The sequence below is a fragment of the Taudactylus pleione genome, unplaced genomic scaffold (genome assembly GCF_031769625.1).
Source record: "Taudactylus pleione unplaced genomic scaffold, aTauple2 ptg000066l, whole genome shotgun sequence".
Classification (NCBI taxonomy): domain Eukaryota; kingdom Metazoa; phylum Chordata; class Amphibia; order Anura; family Myobatrachidae; genus Taudactylus; species Taudactylus pleione.
In genome coordinates, this window is record NW_028284468.1 from 23,450,475 (window position 1) to 23,463,819 (window position 13,345).

General features: G+C 33.9%; 1 protein-coding gene across 6 annotated transcripts in view; it reads left to right on the top strand.

Annotated features, from left to right (window-relative positions):
* The first annotated feature begins 1,270 nt into the window (after nt 1-1,270).
* The window catches only part of RBFOX1 (RNA binding fox-1 homolog 1), a 727,152-nt gene continuing 715,077 nt past the window's right edge, over nt 1,271-13,345 (top strand). For all 6 annotated transcript variants that reach the window (XM_088466739.1, XM_088466740.1, XM_088466743.1 and 3 more), the window contains exon 1: nt 1,271-1,916. In XM_088466739.1, the coding sequence (XP_088322865.1) occupies nt 1,773-1,916 (144 nt within the window). In that variant the 5' untranslated portion in view covers nt 1,271-1,772. The remainder of the gene's footprint in view (nt 1,917-13,345) is intronic.

Sequence of the window (13,345 nt, forward strand, 5' to 3'; positions counted from 1 at the left end):
ATATAATGCCAAATGTTCCAGGGATTTCCCAAGGTATAGGCTAGCAGATTTGATGAATACTAAGGTCTAAGCATGAATGATGATTTTATCTTTACACATGTATTAACAATGTATTTTTATTGATCCAAATCATTTCTTCATGCTATCTGCAGTGAGATGTCTTGTAACTTTCCTAGGTTAGAATTGGAATTTAAATTATTAATTGATTTAAATGATACAAATGTTTACACAAAAGAAAAAAAGATATACATATATGTAGATTTGTTGTGATTGTGTTTGTGAATAGCTAATTATCCATGAATAACTAATTCTCCAGGGCAGGGGCCACGTATACATTTATGACCAATTTCAGTGTTTATCAATATAGAATGCTACTAATGTATATCTGCTAATCATTAAATATTACTTTCATTATTGACAATTTATAATATACATAATGTATAATGTAATGTAAAAACGCAGACTTTTTGTAAGTATATTAATCTTAAAAAACACTCATCACAAGGACACCAAAAGTAGAAAATACTTTGATTTGCAAGTCACATTCTGTTTTATTACATAAAGGTTAACTAGATCTAGTAATGAACAATTATTACACTATAAAACAAAGCAAAAGAGTCCGCAAGAGAGGAATATTAATTTGAAACATAGGTAATTCTATTCATGGAAAAAGATTACACATTAAATAATAAAAAGGAAAATTTCATTTTAAAATGTAGCCTGATCGACTAATCTCCTTTAATAGACTGAATATAATACCAATTTAAATCATAATTGCAGTTGAAGATGGTCTCTAAGCCTTTTCACCATTAAAAAAAAAAACAACTCAGCTTCTGCAGTGTGGATTCTGCTGAATTGCTAACTTTGCACTGCTATCTGACTCATTGCAAAAGCTTATCAGAAAGGATTCATGTAAAATCTAAAATGTCAGGAATCTGCATACAAAATGTAGAAAGGACATAGAAATCGCTATCATTGGCTGCCTAGACAGGATCTTCAATGATTCTTTACAGTTGGCTTCTGGTAAGATTAAAAAAAAAAATTAAAACATTATTTATTGCTGACTCTGCTGACCAAAAGCAATGCTAAAGAAATTATAACAGACACTGGGTCCCAGCTGGGCAATGACATTAATTGCCCAAATCTCACGGTTGTCTGTGATGCAGCTTTCTCACTCATTTGCCTGAAATCTCTCTCTCTCTCTCTCTCTCTCTCTCTCTCTCTCTCTCTCTCTCTCTCTCTCTCTCTCTCTCTCTCCCCCACACACACACATACATACACACTCTCTCACTCTCTCTCTCCTTCTCACTAGCTCACTCGATCTCTCTCTATTTCTCTCCACCCTCCCAGGGGATTTTAAAAATGCAGTATTTGAATTTTGGTGAGTGGTAAAGCCTCTGCCCTAGGACCCATTTGACAAATGAGAAGCCGTGCAGCATCAACACCAGCAGACTGAGCTCCAGCGAGTCAATCTCTCCGCTAGTCAGCAAGCTCCTGTTGGGAAACGCCGAGCTCCCTCTCTCTTCACTGTTATTGAGGAAGTTACACTGACTCTTCATTAGGCTGCAGGCTTTGGTTAAATCCATCGTTTTTGTATTCTATCCAGTTTAAGTGGTTTCAGTTTTAATTTGCCTAGTTGCCTTAGCTGACAAATGAACACACATTTCCAGCAGTAGGATAGCAAAGGGGAGAAGGACTTTTTTTTAACTTTAAATAACCACAGCTAAAAGACGGTTTAAAACCTGCTGACAAGACAGGACAAACGTGCTTGCATGCTAGCCCCTTCACTTGTTCTACGTCGACTCCAGAACAACACCATGCAGCATCCTCTGACGGGTGCAACCTGCGTGGCACTGCCGAATGTGGGCATGTGTCCACAGCTCTCTTGTGCCTTGACTTTTATGTACTTGCAGCAGGTAAGTTTCTCCTTGCATGGCTCTCTTCATATTGCTGTTTCACCTCTTCTGCTTGTAACTTTATCATTATTTTGCTATAGGGTGTTTAAATATCTGCAATATCCATTCTGATTCTCCTTTATCCGAACAACGTGCTGTTTTTTCAGCAGTTCTCCAGATAGGATATTCTTCAGCTAGATTGTGCTGTTAAAAAGCAGAATAGCATACAGTGTTGTAATACAAGCTTGAATGTCTTAGGGTGTGAGGTTAAGATGTGAGTCTGCTAGAATCTCAGTAGCTCTCATTCATGTACACTGCACGCTCTTATCTGAAAATCATGTATTCAGTGTCATGCTGTAGTGCAAAGAAAACATAACCTGTACATTAAATGATAACATGTAGTGAATTCTGTTTCATTATGGCAGGAAATATTTTATGCCTGTGCATTTCCTAGCTGTACATTACTTGCTGCAGTCACAGTGAAATGTTTCCTTGCTAGTTTTAAAAAGAGAAGCCAGCAATATTTTTAATGATATGTAAATGTATCCTTTGTGAACCTGAAAAGCTCTCTGTTAAACCTAATAACCCAATAAAAGGAGAGCATGGATTTCCCTGCAAACACATTGCTGGTTTTACATTACATTACAATATTTTAAGTTACACCATAGGAATAATGCATTTTTTTTTTAGTTTTCATTTAACTATACCTGTCTAAGCGAATTAAATGTTTAAAGTGCATTGTAGTGCATGATTTTCATTTGTAGCCTTGTGAAATAATGAACTGATATTAATACTGAAGGAGGGTTTAATCTTAACTGTTAATTTTATCATCTGTGACTTAAGTCTACACAATGACTATCTTTGTGCTTAAGATTCTGCATAGTCATAAATGTACTGTACCTTTCATTATTATTAAATCGTAGTGACTGTCACAGGCTTTTTCTAAGACCTGTATTTGCAGTATATTGAAAAAACACTATTAACATATATTTATTGTTGTCATGTTTATATTGCTAACTTTAAATACACAGCGACATAATGCAGTTTGCATATAATATGATTGCAAGTGTACATGTATACATACCAGTTTATATGCACATATATTCACAGATACACACATACTTTCTCCATGTTTACATACTCTTTAGCATTTTATAACATATGCTATGCTGCATAGATGTGTGCTTTTTAAATTGCACTGCGACATATGTAGATATTCTTAACTGTATGTGGTATGCAACTGATGCTCTGTTATACTGTATGTTACATATGACACATTAAATGTAATCAACCCTTTTGATCATTAACTATATTCAGCAAAATGAGAATGTGATATTATTGCAGAAATTGTTTATAGACTTCATTTCCATGTGAGTTTTATTTTACATTATAACATATTATTTTCTGTTTTCTTCAACTTTATCATGTGACACCCAGAGTGGTGAGAAAAAGAACACATGTACAATACACTGACATCACATATTTTGACATTGTTTACAAAATCAGATACAACAACAACAATAAAAATAATAATACACTAACAAACATTTTGATAATGGCACTAAATTAATACTTTATTTGTGTAAATAGGTCCACAAACTTTATATTTTGTGCATTTTGCATTCTTCCTTACCAATCATTTCATGAAATAATAATAGATTTACTTTATAAGTTATTACTGTATTATGGTTCACTTGGTGTCCTGAAATAGCAGGAGTTTCATATCTATGCAGAAGGTCAAGATAGTAAACAAGACTTGCAGCTCTTTTTCTTTTACCCTATGGGGTTGTTGTCACTTTAGCATACTATAATATATGCATACTAAAAGATTAATGTGTACATAGATTGTGACTGTGATTTGGGGAAAGGAGAGGGAGTTCATGTTTTTGCATTCAGAATTTGAATTTGCATTTGAAAAATGCTGAATACATCAACTTTCTAGGATTGTCTTTTTAATTACCTCCTTCCTAATAGCCGGCTGTCCTTTTACTTTTGAATAAATCTTTCATTGATTTAATCCGCTCCACAGCTCATTCTGAAATATATATATTTTTTGTATTATTATTAGTATCTAGATGTTTGTTACAAACCATGCAATTTTATTTAACGTGTGATCATATTCTTGTTATTTATCAATAATTTGAACATTAGAAAATGGATTTTAAACAAATAAATGTGTTTCAGGGTGAGAGGTCAATAGGACTACATAGGGGGTAGCTGAATAACATGACTGTAATTGTGTTTTAATATAATCATTCCACCCCATCTGCAGTGACTACATAACTACTGCAGTCAAGGTTCACACATTAATACTGAAAGCATACATGAAGTTTATTTTAAACATATTATAAGTCAAAGTGAATTGAAAGAATAGTATACAAATATCTGCATTGTTAATTTATGCCTGTCATAGAAAAATATAAAAATATTCTATTGAACTAGGCTACAAAAAGTTTCCAGTTCCTATTAAAATGTGACTCTATAGAAATAAATTATACTGTGCAGTGTATAATTGTATGTGATTGCAATATGTGATGCCTTTTATTCACATAACCATAGTACAACATTAACCATTAAGCCGCCTGCTGGACCTGACATGCACTTGCAGCATAATGCATTACTGGACTTATTGGCACCAGAAGTGATTGGTACAAATTTCATTACAGTATAGCTTGTCTGATTGCATACAGGTTTGATGTATAACTAAACTGCACATATGCATCTTCTTGACTCCATTTTCTATTCATATGGTAAATGTAAACAACATGTCTTATACAGAACGCAGTTATTTATATTATATCCATGTTTATTATAATATAGTACTTATTTTTATTTGTGCTTACTATGAACAAAAAACTATGATATCAGATGTAAATGACTACACTTCTATAAAAGACACATTTTGCAATAAATACACTAATTTTACCTAGCACACACTAACTGCGGCTTAAATTTTGCAATGCTCATTTTGATAAAATATACTTTTTGCAACATTTACCATTATATGTTAACACTGGCTTGCATTATTTATAAGTTACAAAAAAAACACACCAGATCTCAACAGGCTGCTACATAACAAAGCTAATTTTGCTATTACCAAAAGCAAGAAGAAGAGTATTTTTCAGGTAATCCCATCCAATGAATAGTATAGCAATAGTATAGCACATAATTAGATATTACAATATCTAATTCCAATCATCTGTAATAAAACAGAATAACATATTCCCAAGTATTTAATACATCATTTACGGTTTACGGTTATTTGTTTGTCTCCCCAGTGTAACTATTCTCAATACAGTACTGGTGAGTACCATTATAGAAATATAAACATTTCATGTCATACATTTTTGCTGCTATTCCAATTCCAATTATAATTCCTTAGATAATTGATAGCTTTAACAATGAGAGCGTCTACATTACATTGGAAAATATATATATTATATATATATATATATATATAAATATAAACAAAACATGACTGCACAGCATACATAGTAACTATGAGTGTATTATGTCTAACATTCTGTCTGAGACTTTTTAAACTACATTGTGTTTTAAAACGTCTACTACATTTTTATCTAAAGTAACATTTATGCTGTAAGTAGTCTTCTTTTACATTTAATTAGAACACCACAGAACATATTAAAGTACAAAGCTTAATTAGTTGTTCATTACTAACCTATGTTGTGTCTATTCATCTGTTTGTGTGGAACACATAAAACTGTGCGCAGTGTATGCCATGTAACTCATTTACACTTTGCACAGATGGTAACAAGTTAGATATACTCCACCATGCTGTGATAGATTACTGGAAGACATCATAATATGTTTACAGTTAATGTTAGCCAGACAAGTTATTTGGTTATTTGTTAAAAAAATTGAGCACCAAAACATTTGCACAGATGTGGGTATCTTGAGCACAATTTTATTGATATGGACATAACTTAGACAATTCCAGAACTTTTCCACTTACAACTCCTCAATAAATGAATCTTGAAGCGCTGTGTCCATTGAATAAATATACACTGTCTCAAAGCTAAAGGAAATAAACACAACATGCATACATTGTATTATATTGTAGTATTTTAGGAACTAACAAAGTGCCACCTGACCAATAGCTGCAACTTGCAGAACAGTAAAGCGGGACAGATATGAACCGCTCAACTTGTAAATGCAAGCTTTGCCTGATAGCTATTTATTCATAAAGACTGCAATGATGCCACCACATCAAGTATAGGCAAGTGGACCTCTACATTCTGCAGCTTCAAATCTAGAAGCAATTGGAAAGCAGGGCCTACAAAAATTCTTCCTGCAAACTTGAAAATTGCATCCACATAACTATCTAACTCTGTAAAACTTGTTTGAAATCCTGGCATGCAATGGTTTAGATATATAGCATTATTAACCCTTTAATTGTTTCACCAACCTACTTCAAGACCATGTCTTATATACTTTTACACATGTTGAGGTAAGTGTATGTGCGCCTGTTATATATTATAGTATAATTCCACCAACCCTGTAATAAATCATCAGAAGTACTTGAGAATGAATATGCTGTGCTATTTTGCTCACCTGGTCTAACCACTAATTACATAATTTGTTTTATTTAGCTTTCCGTAAGCAAGAGCGGTATTGAAGCATTACAATCAACCTTACCTTGGTTATCTTACAAAATGTATCCTAATTACTTACAATTAAAAAGAAAGTGTTTTGTTAAAGATTTCTCAAAACATCAATTTCCAGCACTGGCCAAAATGGCCATCTGTTCACATACACTATAATAAGTTATCTTACTGTGGGCCATGCCCTTGTCAACATGCTAAAATTGTTCATTTGTGTTCCTCACTTAATGATGATGCATGGGGTTTATTTTACAAAATGAAGTCATCTGTAATGTGGGAATAATTTAACTAAAATGGAGACATTGCTCAAAGTGGACATACCTAGATCGAAAGCAATTGAACTGAAACTTCTAGATCAACTTTTTAAATTAGAAGGTAGCTTGCCGTAGATCATTAATGGCCACTTCGACTGGTCATCCTTAAGTGTTTAAACAGAAGAAAATTGCTCTTTGAGGAATGCTTGGTTTGCAAGACTAGGTGTCAGTGTTTAAGCCCATTGCCCAAAGGAAATGCAAAAATACTGTATGTAGCTGTTAACTGTAGTATTTCAATAGTGCACATGTTAAGTCTAACAATATCTTCAGTAAGTTAATTTGCTGCTCAGAGACTTTTTCGATTAATAGAACAATCCGCACATTACAGTATTGAAGGCTAATTGCAATGCTAAAATAAAACATATCAATTGTTTTCTCGTGCCCACAGTTCCATCCAAAGTGACGGGCGATATTCAATTCTTGTGCCGCTGGGTGCGTGGATGTCACGACTAAAATACAGAGGATTAGCTGTGTAAAGCAGCAGCAAATACCACCTAAAGCCAGGCACAAAAGGGTTAAGGTGCCCAAAAGCCCTACTTTGGTCAGATTTCTGCTCGCACCTCATGAAGCTGTGAGCAGAAATTTGCGATAAGTAATAGGCGACACTCGCTCCCAGCAGCACGAACCATTGAATAGCTCCCAAAAAGATTCAGGTGCCAAAAAACAATAGAATTCTCCCTTTTGTTTGTTTTGTGTGTAAGAAACATAAAATCAGCTTGCGGTTTATTTTAAAACAAATTAAATGATTGTCACGGGATTAGCAAATGTTACACTTTTATATGATTAATGTACTCTTAAGTATTAGGGTGGTGCATTTAGTGTTACACGTCCCAGTTTGCCACTTATAGACTTTTTTATAGCCTAAATATTAGAGCACATTGAGAATAAAAGTAAAAAATGTAGCATAACTTGTGCTTAACTGGAAATATATATTTTTGTAATTCTCTCATAATATATTGTATTTTACAAAGCTGTACTTTAATGGTGTGCTAAAGAGACCTGGCATACAATATGCAACACTTTAAACTATAGTTTCATAACAGACTTATGCCGCAGGAACATAATCACTGCGGCAAGTCATCTAAAATGTGAACCCATATGTTGGATAGAGCTTACTCTGCAATCGACTGTAACAGTTGATGGTGGAACTACTGCATGTGCTATCTGCACTGCAGTCTAATGATGCTGCAGGCAGATTGCTCTAGACTGCTGCTTATCATTGCAATTCCCAGTTGGCAGGGATGCTGCTTGGAATCTCAGCAGTGACGTGTGAGATGGGAAAAACCCCAGATCAACCCCCCACCACCACCTGCAGCAATTGTCAGCTCATGCCGCAGCTATAAATAGGGTTTGTGGAAGACATGGGAAACACGACCGTCATCTTGGTGGTAGACACTTGCCCTAAGCTTGAACTGGAGTGCTGCTCAATAGATCATGCTGTGTTAACTGGACTTGATTATATAACCATGTCATAATATAAGCAGCACGCCAAAAGTACCTGGGGGAGAAATGCCTTAGATGCTCTTTTCGAATACTGCTCCATTGCACTAGCATCATATAGGATGCTGTATCTCTATGTATAATACTTCTATACTGCAATGTAGAATGTTCATATGGGCTTGTGAGTGCGCTCATGTGTGTGTAAGTAAGAGTGTTCAGCACAGTCATCAATCATTTACCCTCATAAAAGCAATCAGGAAGGAAGAGACAGACTTTACATACAGCAATTTTATTGTATTTTCTATTTACATCTAACTATATCTACAGAGTGATGCAGCAATACATATGTATAGTATATAAATATCAATATGAGCTAATAAATGTGACTAGAGTACAATTAGTCAAAGCTACAATCTCATATGTTGTTTTCATTAAATGTATATTTATTTTATGCGCATTATGATATTAAAGATGTCTAAATATGTCATATTTAACAGTTCATTGCAGGGTTTTTTCGTTCATCAGTGCCATTTTCACATGAGAAATGTCTCATTTTGCCTACTTGAGTGAAATGAAGCCACATTACCACTAATGCTCACTCACCATCTGTTTTCCTTACAGCTGGCCCTTGACTGATGGTCCAGGGCAGGGAGTAGATGTTTTTGTTTTGTTTTCTGATTAATGTAACCATTATACATTAGTTAAAATGAAAAAAAACAATTGCTGTTTATTCACCAAAAGCACAGCCTCATTGTATGACAAATTATGTTTCTGAACTCTGCAAGAATAAGTATTATGCAGGTTATGAATTCACAGGGATAATGTACATTTTCACCAGAGAGGGCAGTGTTGAGATCTCAGCAAATTAACAGGTCTGCTTAAGGGAAAGTATAGTCCGGGCATAATTACAGCATCTGGAGTTACCTTAAATGTCATGAGAATGATGTCCATGAGTGTTTTCTTACTTTAATTAAAAACTTAAATGTTAATCTGGGTATGTCATTGTATTGCTCTTGATTTTTAGCGACTGCAACAATTAAAATATACAGTATATTGTTAAACTGAGTAAACAAACTATTAACCAGTTACTGTAAGTAATCATGTTATGATTATACATACTTAATTGTGTTTTACATTTTTTAAATTAATACAAGTCTACTTATTTCATCTTATATATTGTAGATTTGCATGCTCAAAGTACATTATGCCACTAGGGGGTAATGGGTTAAATAGGTACATTAGGTGTAATCTGCAGCATAAAGTGCCATATTTAAATGCAAATCAGTGATGTTTCCTTGGTGTGTGCACTGTGCAACAGTATTAACCTATACTGTATGCTAACAAAATAACAATAGTAAATAATTTTCAGTTTGGAAGAGCATAAGATTTTGAGAAGCTATTAAATACTGATAACCAAACTATATGCTTTCATTGAATACTTCTTTTTCTAAAATTGTAGCTATTTATGTGTAGTGCCTACAGTGTACTTCACCAATAGGTCTGTCATTGAAAAATTATACAAATGGGATAAAATGTTAATTTGTGGTATGTAGCACTAATAAAGCTTTCAATACGTTAGAGATTCACAAACTTACAATCACTTTGCATAAATGATCAAATTCTTAAGTTCGCTTCACGTCATTTGCAGTGTTCCCTCTAAAACTATACACTCTGGCAATTATAGTGTTAACTACTAAGCATGTAAATAAACATTCATTGTGCAGGGTTGCACTGCACAGTTGAATCTCACTGCAGTCTTTTTTTCGTATACAAGAGAGTGTAACCCATTCATTTTCAGGTTGCACAGGTTACAGGTTAGAAGAAGCATTGCAGTTTTTCCATTAGTCTTTAATGAAAATTTATTTTTGTAACTATTAGACAACGAAGAGCATATAAAGCCAAATATAATTGACTAAACAGTACATAACGCAGTATACCTGGTTAATATATACTACAAATTAAATGCAGTTTGTATTGCCATGATCACATGGTGAATGCAGCTTGAATGGATGTAATCATACACATCACTGATCTTTATGGGAGGCATGATGTTTATTATATACTGATGCTGACTACATATATACTGGCTGGACCTAATTGATGCTTGTACAGTAGCATGTTTGATCTGAACAGTGCTTGAAATGAATGTAAATACAAATAGTGTGAATAATAGCGTTTGTGAGTTTTGCAAGCAGCATTCACCATGTGGTGAACGCAGCTAATTGTCAGCGCATGTCGCTAGAGAGGAACTACTTTCAAGCTTGTAGTGCATACATGTGCACATTCCTTTACTACTTAATTGCATCAATACTTGGCTTGTATGGGTTTATTTATTTATAGCAATATACTCATTGAAATGCAGAGCATATAATTGTTATATGTCATATACTTCATTGTAAGTGACTTTATTGTATTATTTGCCAGACATAGATAAAGTTGTTGCTACTGTATTCTTCTTTTCCTAGCACATAGCTCTTTATTTTATTACAAGTTTTTTTGTCTGCCACATAATTTATCCAGAGGAATTAGATTTTGCTGTCTCTGTTTTAAGCCTTGGTAAAAAGCATGCAAGCTTTGAGGTGGAGAAGGGAAAGAAAAGATGTGACAATGGCTTTCTGCAACAGAGTATATCACTTTGCATTAAGAGCTGTAATGACATTAGCGAGAGCTGGAGCTGAACCTTTCCATATGAAAAGATCCCTAAAGGTCTGCAGTCTTTTCAAGGCATTGCTGAAATTGATTTATCAGTTTGAAATTGAAGTATTTAATGCATTGGATTCTCTTGAGGAAATCAGGCCATTCCTTTGCTAGAATCTCTCATTTACCTCCTGACTAGACCAATGTACAGTCATTTCACTTCTTTTACATTATAATCCCTTCCCTGGCTCTGCTGTAAATTTAATTAGACAAAAAGCAGAGTTATGAGCTGGGGTGGCCTATTAGTATTACAGGCTGTTGGGATTCATTGTCAATGTATTTATTGTTTTATGTTAAACACAAACTGAATTGGATCATCAGAACTAAACCAATAGCAGAGGAACAGTCTCTTCATTATAATTTGCTATTTCATAGGTATGAAAGCTCTCTGCAGTTATTGCTTCCTGTAAACATTAAACTGGAGTTGTCGCTAGCAGAAACCTTGATTGAGGCACAAATATAGACTAGTCCTTAGGTGCTAAAAAACTGACAGTGTCCAATAGATGTAAATATATGCTGTCAATGGAAAAATAGAGATGTGACTGTCACTGTATGTTTTCCTAGTCAAAGGCATTTGGTACGTTTAGGTTCTATACATATGGGTGTTACAATGGTTACCACTAAGAGCAACAAATCATTTCAACAAAAGATAACGCCAATAATGAAATGTATAACTCTGATTACATTGTGATAGCTTGGTATACTTGCTCTCACCTCAGTCGTGTGTTTTATACTTCTATTGTTGGATATTAAGAAGCAGGCACACCGATTTTTTTTAAATCAAAATAATAGTTTAAACCTTGTCCTTATTGATCTCCTGTGCCTCGTCCCACTTATGGAATTCTGTACGACACCCCATCAGACCTTCTGTCAGCCTTCATGTCTTTAAATGAGCACTGAAACCACTTCTATTTGTTAGAGCCTACTCTATTCCCAACTATACTCCCACTAGCACACTCTAACAACAATTGCAGCCTCCACTGAGATACACTTGCTCCCCTTGTCTCAGCTGTGCCCTTTTCCCACTAGAATGCAAGTTCTCTCACAATCAGGGCTCTCACTACTCATTGTTTGCTTTTATTTTCTGTAACTTGTATGTTGCAATTTATAAATGTTCTGTCTTCCCCATTGTCCGTTGGTGTAGAGCACTCTGGTGCCTTTTAAATAAATAATAATAATAATAATAATAATAATAATAATAATAATTGTGTGTTCCTTTTTTTACCCCGTAGAATAATATATAATACTTTTTGTGGAATTCATTATTTTCTGTTTGGACTGTAGAACAATCTATGTATACTTGAGGTATCCAGTGGAATGATGTCATTTTGAAAATATAATAAGCAAGCAAACCTTCTTTCTGAAAGAGGCACTACTCTGTCTCAGTTGTAACATAACCGCACAGCTCAATTAATGCACCGTGGCAGGAGGAGGAAAAAATGGTCTCTCTCTTGTCAGAAGCCAAGTTATTTACTTTCAAAGGCTGACAGAATAGCACTGCAGGGGCTTCATTTATTTCTATTCAGAATGTCATTATTGGGTAATACAGAGTGACTCCTTCATGCAGTTTGGGTTTATTCTTATAATCTTTATTATTCTCTCACACTTAAGTGTTTATGTACACCTTTGGTGTCAGAATGACCTGAAATACAATAAAGGAACAGATTCAGATTTGCTTGGTTGGTTTAAAAATATTTTATTTTCAAAAATACAGAATTTTTTTATTGTTAACCATAATTAAAAAAGAAGAAAGCAAATAAAAACAAAAATACTATCTCTGATTACAACGATTACACATTATACCATCCACTTTATAGGGCTAACTTTGTCAGCAAGTACATTTTCGGAAACAAAAGTGCATTAAAGTACATTAATTCCATCAGTGTACTGTATGTCACACATTTTAAAAAAAAAGGAAAACAACACTAAAATAATAAAGAGGGAACATTGTATATTTATTGACACAATGTGCATAATATATTTGGTACATTTATTAATGTATTTTTATTAATAATGACTAATATGGCATATATAAATTTCAACGCTATGTAGGTTACCTTCCCAGAAATCACATTTATTTACCGTATGTTTTTACATACATTGATAACTAACATTTTGTTTTGAGCTGCTGTGCAGTATTTCATTATTTTTTAGTACTTGACTATAATCATTAAAGGAATTTGAAAACCCCATCAGACTTAATTTGACAAAGTACATAACTTTTTCTGCAAAATTGTCTGTTTTTGCATGATGTCTTTTTATTTCACAGCATGATACTGTTGTAAAATATATTACCATTTGCCTATGCTCCGTCTTGTCAATTACTTTTCCTGAACTCTATTGTATCATTATTATTTTGTTTGACAAACAGTATTGT